Raw genomic sequence first — 13,369 nt, forward strand, 5'->3', positions numbered from 1 at the left:
AAAAAAAAAAAAAAAAAAGGATAGAGGATATGAATGGACACTTTTTTTAAGGAAGGTGTGCAGATGGGCAACAGACACATGAAAAGATGTTCAACATCACTAATTGTTAGGGAAATACATATCAAAACTACAGTGAAGTATCACCTTACACCCATCAGAATGGCTGCAATTAACAAGACAAAAAATGACAAATGTTGGAGAGAACATGGAGAAAAGGGAGCCCTCATACACTGCTGGTGGGAATTTAAACTGGTGCAGCCACTGTGGAAAGCAGTATGGAGATTTCTCAAAAAATGAAAAAGAGAACTACCGTATGATCCAGCTATCCCACTACTGGGTATTTATCCCAAGAACATGAAATCAACCATGCAAAGAGATTTATGCACCCCTATGTTCATTGCAGCATTATTCGCAATAGCCAAGATGTGGAAGCAACCCAAGAGCCCATCAACTGATGAATGGACAAAGAGGATGTGGTATATATATACAATGAAATACTACCCAGCCATAAAAGAAGACAAAATCATCCCATTTGCAGCAATGTAGATGGACCTTGAGGGTATTATGTTAAGAGAAATAAGCCAGACAGAGAAAGACACATACCTATGATTTCACTCGTATATGGAAGATAAACACGTGGGTAAGGAGAAGAGATTAGTGGTTACCAGAGGGGGAGAAGGTAGGGGGTGGGAGAAAGGGGTAAAGGGGCGCGTATGTATGGTGATGGATAAAAACTAGACTATTGGTGGTGAATACCATGCAATCTATACAGAAATTGATAGATAATAATGTACACCAGAAATTACACAATGTTATAAAGCAATGTGACCTCAATAAAATAATTAAAAAATAAATAACTAAATAAAATAATGTAAATAAATAAAAATAGTAACCAAACATCCTTTACTGTGGCCCAAAGATATGGAAAAAGGAACCAATTAAGAGAGTGACATTTTATAGTTAATTTCCTATGGATTTAGATGCTACAAGTCAGAAAACATCACTAGGTCCTTCTGCTTTAATGGGTATCCCATTATAACTAGTCTCAGTACTTTTCCGTTGAGCTTCAGAAGCCTCACAATCTATTAAATATTGCATTCCAAGTATCTGTTTACTCAGTTGTTACAAATTGCCAATGGGACAGGAACTGTCTGTCACTTGCAGAGCAATTAGTGTGTGAAAACTTATCAAAAGAAAGCTGTCAAGTTTGAATAAGAATAAATATTGCATGAAAGTCCCTAAGGAAATCAAACTGAGTTGGGTACATTTTTGCTAGTTGCAGCACATGAGAATTTATTTTGTTTTATTTACTTGGCTTTATTTTACGGGATGTTGATAGCATTTCCTGTAACCCAATGGATTAATATTTTGATCTGATAAAAATAGACTTTGGTTCTTAGGGGAAAACTGTATCATCTGTTGAGTGATATAATAACACTACCTCTTTACTTTCAATGGTCAAGAGCTCTTATTGCTTCCTGGAGGGAGTACTGGAATGGAAGTGTAGCTAGAGGGACTAGGATATAGTCTGCTTTGCCACTTTTTGACTCTCTGAGCTTACCCTTTCCAGGCCTCAAAATTTTCCTTTTTTGTTTTGTTTTTTTAAATAGCATTTAGGGCCGGCCCCGCGGCTTAGCGGTTAAGTGCGCGCGCTCTGCTACTGGCGGCCCAGGTTTGGATCCCAGGCGCGCACCGACGCACCGCTTCTCCGGCCATGCTGAGGCCGCGTCCCACATACAGCAACTAGAAGGATGTGCAGCTATGACATACAACTATCTACTGGGGCTTTGGGGGGAAAATAAATAAATTAATTAATTAAATAAATAAATAAATACCATTTAACCTATGGTTAAAATCATGAAAACCCTATAGGCATATAAGCTAGAATTGAAAGTTATACCAAACAATGGATATCGTTCTGTTGAGGTAATGGAATTGCCAGGAAATTTTCTTTTGATGAGGTTTTTTTTTTTTTAATTTTTTAAATTTTTTACGTTTTGATCCCCTTCACCCATTTCTCTCACCCCGCTCCCTATCTCTGGCAACCACCAGTCTCTTCTCTCTATCTGTGAGCTTAGTTTATTTATTTATTTATTTATTTATTTTTAGACTCCACATATAAGAGAGATCATACGGTATTTGTCTTTCTCTATCTCACTTATTTCACTTAGCATAATGCCCTCCAGGTCCATCCACATTGTGGCAAATGGCAAGATTTTAGTCTTTTTTATGAATGAATAGTATGCCAGTGTGTGTGTGTGTCTATATATATATATATATATATATATATATATATATATATATGATTAACTTCTAATGATTCAGATGTGCTGATGATTCAGAATGCTTTCACGTAAATTGATCCTCACTACCTACCTGCATCACATTTATTATTATCCCCATTTGATGGAGTAAGAAGTTGCAAGTAAGAGTGTTTAAATGGTTTCCCTTATGTAACACAAGTTTGAATTTCGGTTTCCTGGTCTTTTTTTTTTTTTCTCTCCGATTAGAAAAATAACAAAGGAGATGCCTTTTTCCTGACATCCGTAGTCCATACAGTTTTCTAGTTACTAAACCAGCCTTCTCCCACACAATTCAGAAAGCCTTGCAGCCACTAGCCACTAGCAACAGTTTTGAAAACTATCTTCAGGGAAAAAAATACACTGTTTCACATATTTGATTACAACTCTCCCTGGAGAGGTGTGGGTTGATTAATATTGTACTGGTAAATTACTTTCTAACTTCTACCTTGTGACTTTGGAGATGCTAATTTATACTTAAAACTCTCTGATAGCTAATTAGGGGATAGGCAGTGTTCTCCTCATTGTTCATATGAGAAAATTGAGATGTTCAGAGATTATTTGGTTTGCCTGAAACTCAAATACCAAATTGAGTGAAGAATACATTGTGTCATGCTGTTAGCTGAAATCTCCTGTTTTTATGGGAAAACTTCCATACCAGATTGTACTTTTTCATGACCTATTATAAGGGACTTTTCTTTCCCAGATTTTAGTTTCTTGAGGAAGTAACTAGCTTGCTGGGAAGCACTTGCTTATTTACACTGAGTATCCTCTTGACATCAGCATGGGGTTATTTATAATTACATGCACATGCGTAAATAAAATGATTATTCTCATATAAACATAATTATATCTCTCTCAAATAATGCATGCAGAAATGTTATAATCCAGTGATAAAGGGAAAGCAATCTGCATGACCCCTCCTTTGTATGTAAACAGTGGATTATTAAGGCTGTTGCACATTCTGTTAATGAGGTCAATTACAATTGAGACTCATTGAAGTACTAAACAACAAAAATGCCTTTTTCAGTAATTAGTGTTCTCTATACAAAGCTGAAATGACCTTTCTGCCATTTTCCAAGAACACTCCATGCATTTAGACTTTAGCCCAGGGTCATATTAAAGAGCAACATACAAGAAATCAGCAACTAGTTCTGAAACCAGAGGCTCCGTTTGCATCTAATTGTTTCCCCTCCCCCATCACAATAACTTTTGAAGATAAAATGGAGCATGTTGGCTAATCAGTGCCAGTGGCTAGTATTTCACTTCTCCAGCTTTGGACAAATCTGGAGATCACACTTTAACGAGGAATTGTGGAATGCCTGGAACTGAAAAAGGTTGATTTCCTTGGAGCACAATAGTTACTGCAGCAGATGATTCAAGCTCGCTGTCGTTTAGAGTTCTTCTCTGAAATTGAAAGCATGGGCTCAGATGTTCATTCAAAAACATTTAGCTAATTCTTAAGAAAAATTACAACTTTCAAAGGAACATTTTCAGGTATGACTGCCTTTTACACTCATCCCACTGGTATTCCTGGATGAATAAATATTTGCAAAAAGGTTGCCCTTTGGCTGTTATTTCACGTTTACTCCCTTATGGATATAATAATTTTTTCAGCTAATTTTTTAAAATACAGATTTACATTTATGCGACCAGCCAACCAGTCAGTCAATGTATGTTTAGCAAGTATTTGCTACAATGTTAAACTACCATCTTACTAAAATAATGGAAAAAGAGTTCAACCTCACAAGTAAGAAAAGAGTAAAAATTTGTGTTGATAGTAGGAGGCATTAGGAGAAATCTGAATTGAGACTCAGGAATTATTCTGTTTCTAACTAGGGCTAAAAGTTTGGATTAGTTACTTCATTCCTCTGTGCCAAAGTTTCTCAGTTAATCGAAAACTATAAAAATATATTGGAAACCACAAAGTGCTATGCAAGTATGTGGCACTATGATGCACTATAATGATTATTATCTACAGAATAAAAGAAGTGATCTAAATAGTTTTCAAAGTGGCCTCCAGTCTTACTATATCAAGGTTATAGACTCTCTGGGTCTGTAATTTGGATGTTAGCTCAGTAAGTGTTGCCTGGTTCTTGGCACGTGCTTAGCAAACTGTAAATGCATATTCTCTTGACTTAAAGAGGTTGAACTTGTCTTAACTATCCAGTTGTACCTTCTCATTTTCTAGAAATAAAATCTTCTTGACTGACAGTAGGAAGACTGGTAAAATGCTTTAAGGGACTGTGATTACTTCCTGTTTATATTTAGCAGGCTGAAAAAGGATCATTGGGCAACAGTATGAATTTCTAACTTGACAATTTCTTTCATGAATACAGTGGAATTCCATTGCCAAAAGACATATTTGTAATGATGATTCTTTTCGCTTTCAGAGCTGAGCTATGCCTGGATCTTCAATGAATACCCTTCGTATCAGGATAATCGCCGCTTCGTTTCTCAAGAGACTGGAAATCTGTATATTGCCAAAGTAGAAAAATCAGATGTTGGGAATTATACCTGTGTAGTTACGAATACGGTGACAAACCACAAGGTCCTGGGGCCACCCACACCGCTAATATTGAGAAATGACGGTGAGTTTTCCAAGGGATTTTGTTAATTTTGTTCTTGGTGATCACAGGTTGAGTATGGAAAATTGTTCTGTTATTGGCACACAAAGCTGGATTGTCTAAATTAAATTTAAGAAAAGTTTAATGCTTTCTACATTTAGTACGCATATTTTCTCCACTTGTGTAAGAAATAAACCCATGTATCCATTTTGGAAAACTGATTAGAAATCTAATGGGTAATCTCAACAGGAATGGAATGTGGATTTAGGTGAATATAAATAACAAAGGAATTTATTTCTTGTTTCTTTCCACCTAAATTGTGTACACAGGCAGAATGAAGTGGAAGGTTGAACAATTAGCTCGTTAATCAATTCTATGTAATTTAGTATTCAGTGTCCAAAAAGAAGTTTTAAATTTTCCAAATAACTTCTGGATTTATTATACTGAAGACAGTTCCCACCACAGTGAAATGCAGGAATATTAAGGCTTATTTGAGACAGAGTTTTAATTTACCACACTTTTGTGAGAATATTTCAAGAAAATATATGACCTTCACCTTAATTACTTAGATAGATTACATGACAGTATATGGTAATTCACCATGTGCTTTTTAAAGACAATCTTATCAAATTATATGCCAAACTCTAGTAGCACCATGCCCATTCCCCACAATGGTCTTTATATACCCACCATGAGTCTTTATATGTATTCTGTTCCCTCTTCTTGAAATACTCTTCCTTCTTTTAGTCCCTTGACTAACTTATACTGGTCCTTCCAGTTTCTTCAAATATATCACTTTCTCCAGGAAGTCATCTCTGTCTTCCCCTACAATCTATGCTGCATCAGATGCCTTCTCTATAAACTCCAATAAAACCTATTACTAGCCCCAAGAATTCTTTATTCTGTATCACAATTGCCAGTTTCACTGTCTCCTTAACTATAAACTTGCCTTCTTAAAAGCACATGCAGTGTCTGGATGACTAATATATTTCCAGCACCTAGTACAGTACCTGGTACATAGAAGATCCTCAGTAAATATTTGTTGAATGAATGAAAACAAAGACATAATTAAATTCTTCAGTAGTTGCTAGTGTAATGATTTAAGCAGTCACACTTTACATGTTTAAATTTCTATTCTTTATAAATCCCTTTCCCAAGTACACATTTAAACCATACGTTATGTAGAGGAATTACTAGACCTGTCATACAGGTGAGGAAACTGTCAGCCAAGAACATTAATAACAAGCATTTATTAGGCACTTACTATTTGCTGGGCACTCAGACTTTCACCTGGATTATCTCATTCAAATCTCAAGCCATTATATGAGGAATATCCTTTTTATATTTTACAGATGAATGAACTGGGGCTCAGACATATTAAATAACAAATCCCAAAGCCACACAGCTAGCTAAAAAATAATGACTCCAAGATTCACACTCAGCACTCACAGCTTATTTACTCCAGAGCCAAATATCAGCTCCTCACTATGTTCCTTTTTGTTACACTACACTACATCTTACTTGAATTTATACAAGAAAAACTTGGCAAATCAAGCCTGAAACTCAGATTTCACTCCAAATTTCTCTTTCTACTGAAGGAACTTGGTACCCAAGTGGGGCTATGAACCTGAACCTCCCAGAACAGGATATTTGCAGACAAACCTCTGCAGACTGGGTCTGAACATCTTTATATCATAGACCACACTGTGGAATTTTTGAGCAAATAATGTAGATTTCAATCATTCCTTCATTTATTCATGCATTTAACATATATTTATTTAACACTTGCTATGTGACAGCCACTTCCCTGCGTGCCAGTGAACAAGAACAGTAAGGCCTCTATCTCATGGCACTTAATTCTCCTGGCGAACACAGGTAAAAACAAATGAACATAAACAAAAGCAAAAATCCAATTATTTTAGATAGGAATAAATAGATAAAATAGAGGCTCTGTGGGGTGGAATTTCTACTTTAGACAGGGTTGTCATGGAAAGTCTTTCTGGGGAGGTGATTTATGAGCTGAGACCCAAATGATAAGAAGTCAGTCCTTTGAAGATCAGAAGGAGGAGCATTCCAGACTGAGTTAACATCACATACAAAGGTCTCAAGGCCTGAAAAATCACTTGGCATGTTCAGGGAGCAAAGAGAATGCAAGTGTGGTTGGAGCATAGTGAGCAGCGTGGAGGGTGGTTTGAATTGAGATTGGAAAAGAATACAGGCAGATCATGGAGACCATGGAGTGAAGACTGGATTTTATTTCAAGTGCAAAGTGAAGCTGTTAGAGGACTTAATGCAAGAGAGTGATGTATGTTTTTAAAAAGATTGCTTAGCTATGGTGTGGAAACAGACTTTAAGAAAGTGAGAGTGCAAACTGGAAGTCCCATTAGAAGACCATTGCACTAATTCAGTTGGGAAATGATGACAGCTTGAACTAGGGAGTAGCAGTGGAGAGAAGAGAAGTGGATGAATTTAGGATACAGTTTGCAGGTAAAGCTGCCAGGACTTGCTGATGCACTGGATGTGGGAGGTGGTGGAAGAGAAAATCAAGGATGACACATAGGTTTCTGGCATAGCAGTTGGGTTTATGGGAATGCCATTTACCGAAATGGTTTTACTAAACAGGTTTGTAAGGGAAAAATCAAGAATATTATTTTAGTCATTATTTGTAAAACCAAAAGCATGACTTCTCCGTTGGCAATAGAAAGAATTATTTGTTTTGTATCTCTTGTTCTATCTCTCTATCATAATATTCATCTGATATATTCATATTTTCTTATCAGCTTGCCTTCCCCCACCCCACTGACATTGTGATTAAGTACAGATCATAGTTTTTATCCGTCCTTGTACTAGGGCCCAGCACAGTGCTTGCCACATGACAAATGTTAAATTAATATGTTGGAATAAACTGAATTATATTAAATAAAACTGAAAAATCTTATCAGTTTAAAAAGAAGAGTAGGCAAAGGACCAGTTCCATCAAAAGCTATCAGTGCTATCTTGAAAGACCTAAGAATGAAGAAATTTTTTCAAAATATGTGCTCCAGTGGCATTTTTGTACAGAATTATTTAAAAATACAGCCCCTCTGGCCTCTGCCCATAGTACACTAATGCCAAAATGTCTGTTCAGTGGTGCTATTCCTTTGAGTGTGTCAAGTCACAAATGTAACGAAATATTGACTTTGATGCAGTAAGACACAGCCCAGGAGAGACATCACGCTGAATTGCTGATTCAGAAAGAAGGAACAAAAATTCAGGAACACAAGAACTCCAGAATCATCATGTGTGCCTCAAGTTGGCAACAACTCTGCCTTTTGCTTGGCTTTTAGATTTATCTCGACTTGTCTAGTATATCTTCATTGAGATGACAAATGTTTTTTATTAGAATATTTTATCACAAAATTAGCAGACTAAGGATCTCATTCTTCAACAATTAATGCCCATTCATTCTTAATTTCCATAAGAGTTGCATGGTGAAAATTCATAATATGTCTTTCCCATTTAGGCTGGAGTACATAAAATGGATACTTGAACTATATTACTAAGCACAAAATAGGTTATTTAATTAGCTCTTGTCTGGAGGTAAGAGAAAAGGGGAAACATGAATCAAGAAGAGATTGCAAAATAAAGATGACATTCTTGTTAAGGTCTACTCTGTGAGAGTAAAATCAATGAAATTATCGTTCCGCATGATCTGGTGTTTAGTGACTGTGTATTAGACTGATAAGTGCAAGGTGAGTATAGAATTTGTACAATCATTTATATAATTGAAGCTCACTCAAAATTTCGCATCTTCCTTCTGCCTCTGAAATGTGAATAAGCAAGGCAGTGGAGTTTATTGTCTGAACTGAACTAATTGCCATGGCTGGTCATTTCCCTTGCTAAGTACAGATGTAGCTTAAAGAACTAGATGTTCTCAATATTCAGGTTATTTCTTTGGAGTTCCAGCTAAGCAGTTCCAGACTACGATTCATTGTTTCCAGCCTAGAAGGTCACAATAAGTCATAAAAAGTGAACAGTGAACAGTTGGCTCAGGTCCTGGTAAGAGTCAAGTGTGATGTGTCCCATGTGGATCCCCCTGACCCAGTTAGCTCTTGTTCCCAGCACACTACAGTTCTGCAAGACCTTGGTATGTGCTGTTCCCTTTTCCTCAACTTTTCACATGGTTCACCCCTTCTTGCATCTCAGATTGTGACTGAAATATGGGGCAGATGGTTCAGCGTTAACCTGTGAGGACTCTGGAGCCAGGCTCTCTAGGTGGAATCCAGCCTCACCAACTTATTAGCTCTGGGACTTTGGACGTCAGTTAAACCTCATTGTGTTCCATGTTCTCATCAGTCAAATGAGGATAACATTTGGTGTTTACTTGGTGTGTTAAACTACATATAAAGTGCTTTGAACAGTGACAAAATAGAAGTGCAACATCAATAACTTACCTAAGATATGCTCAACAATTATATGTTTAAAAACAGATTACATAGTATATAGAAAGTATTATCCTTGTTTTGTAAAACATATGTGGATAATGACAGAGAAAGCTGGAATATTACTCTCCAAAATGGTAACAATGTTAAACTTTAAAGTGTTTAACTTTTAGTGGTAAAATGTTCAATTCTTAATTTTTTTACTTTTTGTTTCTCTGTATTTTCTCATTTTGCTACAATGATTATAGACTTATTGAATTTTTAGAAGAAATGTTTGGTAAAGGGCTATCCATAGCTTATTGGACCTAGAAGGCACTTAGAGATCACACAATTTTATGTCTTTATTCTTCAGGAAAGAAGGGAACTGAGGACCAGAGAAGTAACTCAAGACAGCATCAGGAACAAATTCTTGATCCTCAGTCACCATGCTATTTAACTGAGGTTCAGAAAAGCTGTTTGGGGGCTCTAGATCTACATATTTACTTTATTTCTTTTCCATTATGATTTTTGAAAATTTTATATTGGAAATTCTCCTAAATAACTGTATGTTATTTGTGGTATTCACCTGTAGGAACTATAAAACTGAGAGTTGCTAGACAAATGTGAGAGAATTTTATATCCGAGTTTAAATATGTTTATTTATCTAGATATTTTTAAATCTGCTTTGAAAAAAGTAATATAACTTGTTATGTGGAAATGTGCACCTGTTGCTCAGGTACCATGAAAGAAAAAGATTTCATTGAGAAAAATATATCATAATTATTTTTACCACAGGTACTAAAGTACTACATGGATCAATATTAGCCCAATTGCTGGTTATTAATGATGATGAGCTTACTCTATTATGTGCTTCCTACACAGATCTCAAAGTATTGTACTGAAATTTCCGTAAATGAAGGCAATAGACCACTCATACAGCATAACTACAAGAGAAATCGTAGGTTTAGATGATAATCATATGGCTGTTTATCTGTTTTTAGTCACTACCCCTAACTTGCTCTAAAATGGCTAAAGACAAAAAGAATGAGCAAAGATTAGGACAGTCTTGGGGAAATGAGATCATGTCTGTGAGGTTGTTTATGCACATTACATACACAGGTACAGAACTGCACATGAAAAGTTATTGTAAGACCTTTGCCTTTTTTTCTGTTTTCTTTGAGCCTGGCCGGGGATTGGTTTGGCAGTTCTTTGTTTTGCTTATTAGAACCAAGACAGATGTGGCGAAGTTTACAGCCAGTGTCTGTCTGTTGGGTCCATGCTTTGCACATTGGTTGTTAAATATTTTTGAATATTGTCCCTAATTAGAAGTCCAAATATAAGAGATACTAGGGAACAGGGAACAAAGGATTTATCCTATCTTAGAGTTTCAAATTCTCTCTCTCTTTCTGTCTCTCCATCTGTCTCTATCTCTTTGTCTATGTCTCTGTCTCTCGACCTCTCTCCCTTTCTCTCCTCCATCCTCCTGTTTGTATACATTGATAAGCATATATATCTAGGATGTGAGTATAAGTATACATATGTTTGTATACACTAGATATATTGTCTTTAGAAGTTAAAATGTAAACTTCACTTTTCTGAATGTAAATTAACTTCAATATAAAGTTAAATTATTTAAAATTTATGTTCCCAAATATAAACAAAATGACCATATTTTTCTAAGTCCTCACTCATTTTTCTCAGCCGAATTTTATTTAGCCATGAAAACATTGAATAAGGTCAGCACTGAAGCATTTAATCTTCCTGCCTTAAATCAAGCTTTAACCTAGTGGAGAAGAGATCAGCTGATAACCTCAGCATCCTGTGGTTTCAGAGCAGCCCAAAGTGAGACAGAAATAGATGTGCTAAACATGGGGTTGAGAATGTTCCTGATTGGTACCAACTTTGTCTTATTTGCTGTGGCCTCACCTAGGATGCAGTACAAAGAAGGCAAGACTAAAATTCAAGAAGAAGAAAGTCATAGGAATCTGGAGTGTAGTCCCAGATCTACCATAACTCGCAAAACAAATCAAGCTATTTTTTTGGTCCTCCGTTTTCTTCACTATAAAAATGAGTGATTTACAGTGTTACACATAAGGTTCCTCCTAGTTGTCTTCTAGGATTCTAGTCACAACTCTCTACCTTAATTTACTCCAATCTTAACATTTGCACAGGCCAGATAGTATCAAACACTACTTAACAGACAGATGCTGTTCATTGGATTGGATTTCTTTCCAGTGCTAATAACCAATCCTAGCACAAAAGTAAGTGTGTCTACTCTTTCAGGCCACAATAGGCCATTTTGTGAGGCTTCACCTCTGTGACTATTAGACCTCCTAGTGGCTCAGAAGACTACATCCCCCTCAAAGTTCCAAATTTATGACCAAAGCCCAAAGACTAAAATATGGAAAGGGAAAAACTAGACTATCTAGAATATCTGTCATACTGATACATTGTAATGTATCCTCCTTTATGATACTGCCATCTGTTCAGAGTCAACTTTCCTAATATTGCCCCAAACTGGATTAGATCCTCAAGGGAGCATTAACAACCACTATATGGCTTCATGAACAGATCAGCTTTATTTGTAGGCCACTTAATTAACCTAGTCATCGGATTAAAAAACCCATTCATTAAGAGGATCTCTTTTTGATTGTAAACTAGATCTACAACTTTTTATTGATGGCCTAGCATTTAGACTGGCAAGGATGTAACTTCTGCCTGGCAACGGGTGGAGATATGCCCTTCACTTAGACGTAATTTTGTATTACTTAAGATCTAGAGTTTACACCAAAACACTTTGCTTTATTTTACTCTCACTTCTAATTGCAACTTTTGTGTGGCTTTGTCACAGCAATCATATCTTGTTTTTAATTTTCTAACATCATCATGGTTGAGGATCTGTGAGTGTAAAACATGTTTTAGGAGAAGAACATCTAAATGACTAAAGGATGTGAGATATTTGGCTAAACTGTCATTGCTAATCTGATTTAATAGTGTCTTAATGGCTCTGGGTATTTTGAAGGCTTGACATGCTCAGGAACTTGGCAGTCAGCTTTAGACCTCCAGTACAGTCATTTCTATCTCAGGTCCATGGGGACCAAAGGTCTTGAATGGTCATTTAGCTAGTCAGTTAGGAAGCATCTGTTAAGTACTCATTATGTGTTATACACTATGAGAAAAAAGATGTGCTCTCAGCCCCTGGGAACCTACAGTCTTAGAGAACTCCAAATTAGTGAAGGGTCTAAAGTTTCATTCTTTATCAGAATTATTGAATTGAGTTCCAAAAACACATTTACAGAGGGATTTGAAATGAAAGAGGGAAGTAGAGGTGTCCAGCCTAGAATAGAGGTGACTTGGGGCATTCATTTGATCATGCATTTAACTAACAAATATTCATTTAGTATCTGTTGTATATTTGTCACTACAGATGCAAAAGTCTTTCTATGTCCTCACAGATTATAGTCTGGCTGAGGAACCTAAATGCAATCTGAGGCAGGAGTGGGGCCGTATTGGGGAGAATAGAGAATTAAAGCAAGTTCATTTAAATTTCAGTTGTGCTAAAATCAAGGACCAGTGAGATTATACACACAGTCACAGCCTGGGGGTGAGGAAACCTGGCCTGGCTTGGCGAATCAGCCCAAGCTTCTATAAAGAGTTGGCCAATCTAAGAGAGAAGAAAAGAATTCCCAGGCAGGGGGTACAGTATTTGTTTAAACCGGATGGCAAACTCCCTCCTTCAGGCCAATACTGCCCCTGGGCTTTTTTGTAAATAAAGTTTAAAATTTTTCTCCATAGAAATGTTGGATATTTTTGGTTAATTCCTAGATCCTCTGTAATTTTTGCTGCTATTGTAAATGGTAGCTTATTTTTAATCACATTCTCTAATTAGTTATTGCTGAGGTATGGAAATGCTATTATTCTTGTAGTGATTCAACATCTGGCAAGCTTGCTGAAATCTCTTGTTAGTTCTAATAGTTTGTCTGTTGATTCTATTGATTCTCTCAAGTTTTGCTATCTTCCCCATTTCCTTTAAGCCAGGGGTCAGCCAACTAGGGCTGGTAGGCCAAATACAGCCCACCACCATTTTTGTAAATAAAGTGTT

At 36.4% G+C, this 13,369-nt stretch overlaps 1 protein-coding gene across 9 annotated transcripts in view; it reads left to right on the forward strand.

Annotated features, from left to right (window-relative positions):
- The window catches only part of CNTN4 (contactin 4), an 892,715-nt gene that overhangs the window by 713,132 nt on the left and 166,214 nt on the right, over positions 1–13,369 (forward strand). For all 9 annotated transcript variants that reach the window (XM_087431362.1, XM_087431364.1, XM_087431363.1 and 6 more), the window contains one exon: positions 4,694–4,891. In XM_087431362.1, coding sequence (XP_087287488.1) covers positions 4,694–4,891 — 198 coding nt within the window. The remainder of the gene's footprint in view (positions 1–4,693; positions 4,892–13,369) is intronic.

Source organism: Ceratotherium simum, chromosome 5 (assembly GCF_057802395.1).
Source record: "Ceratotherium simum simum isolate JZ-2026a chromosome 5, ASM5780239v1, whole genome shotgun sequence".
NCBI lineage: Eukaryota > Metazoa > Chordata > Mammalia > Perissodactyla > Rhinocerotidae > Ceratotherium > Ceratotherium simum.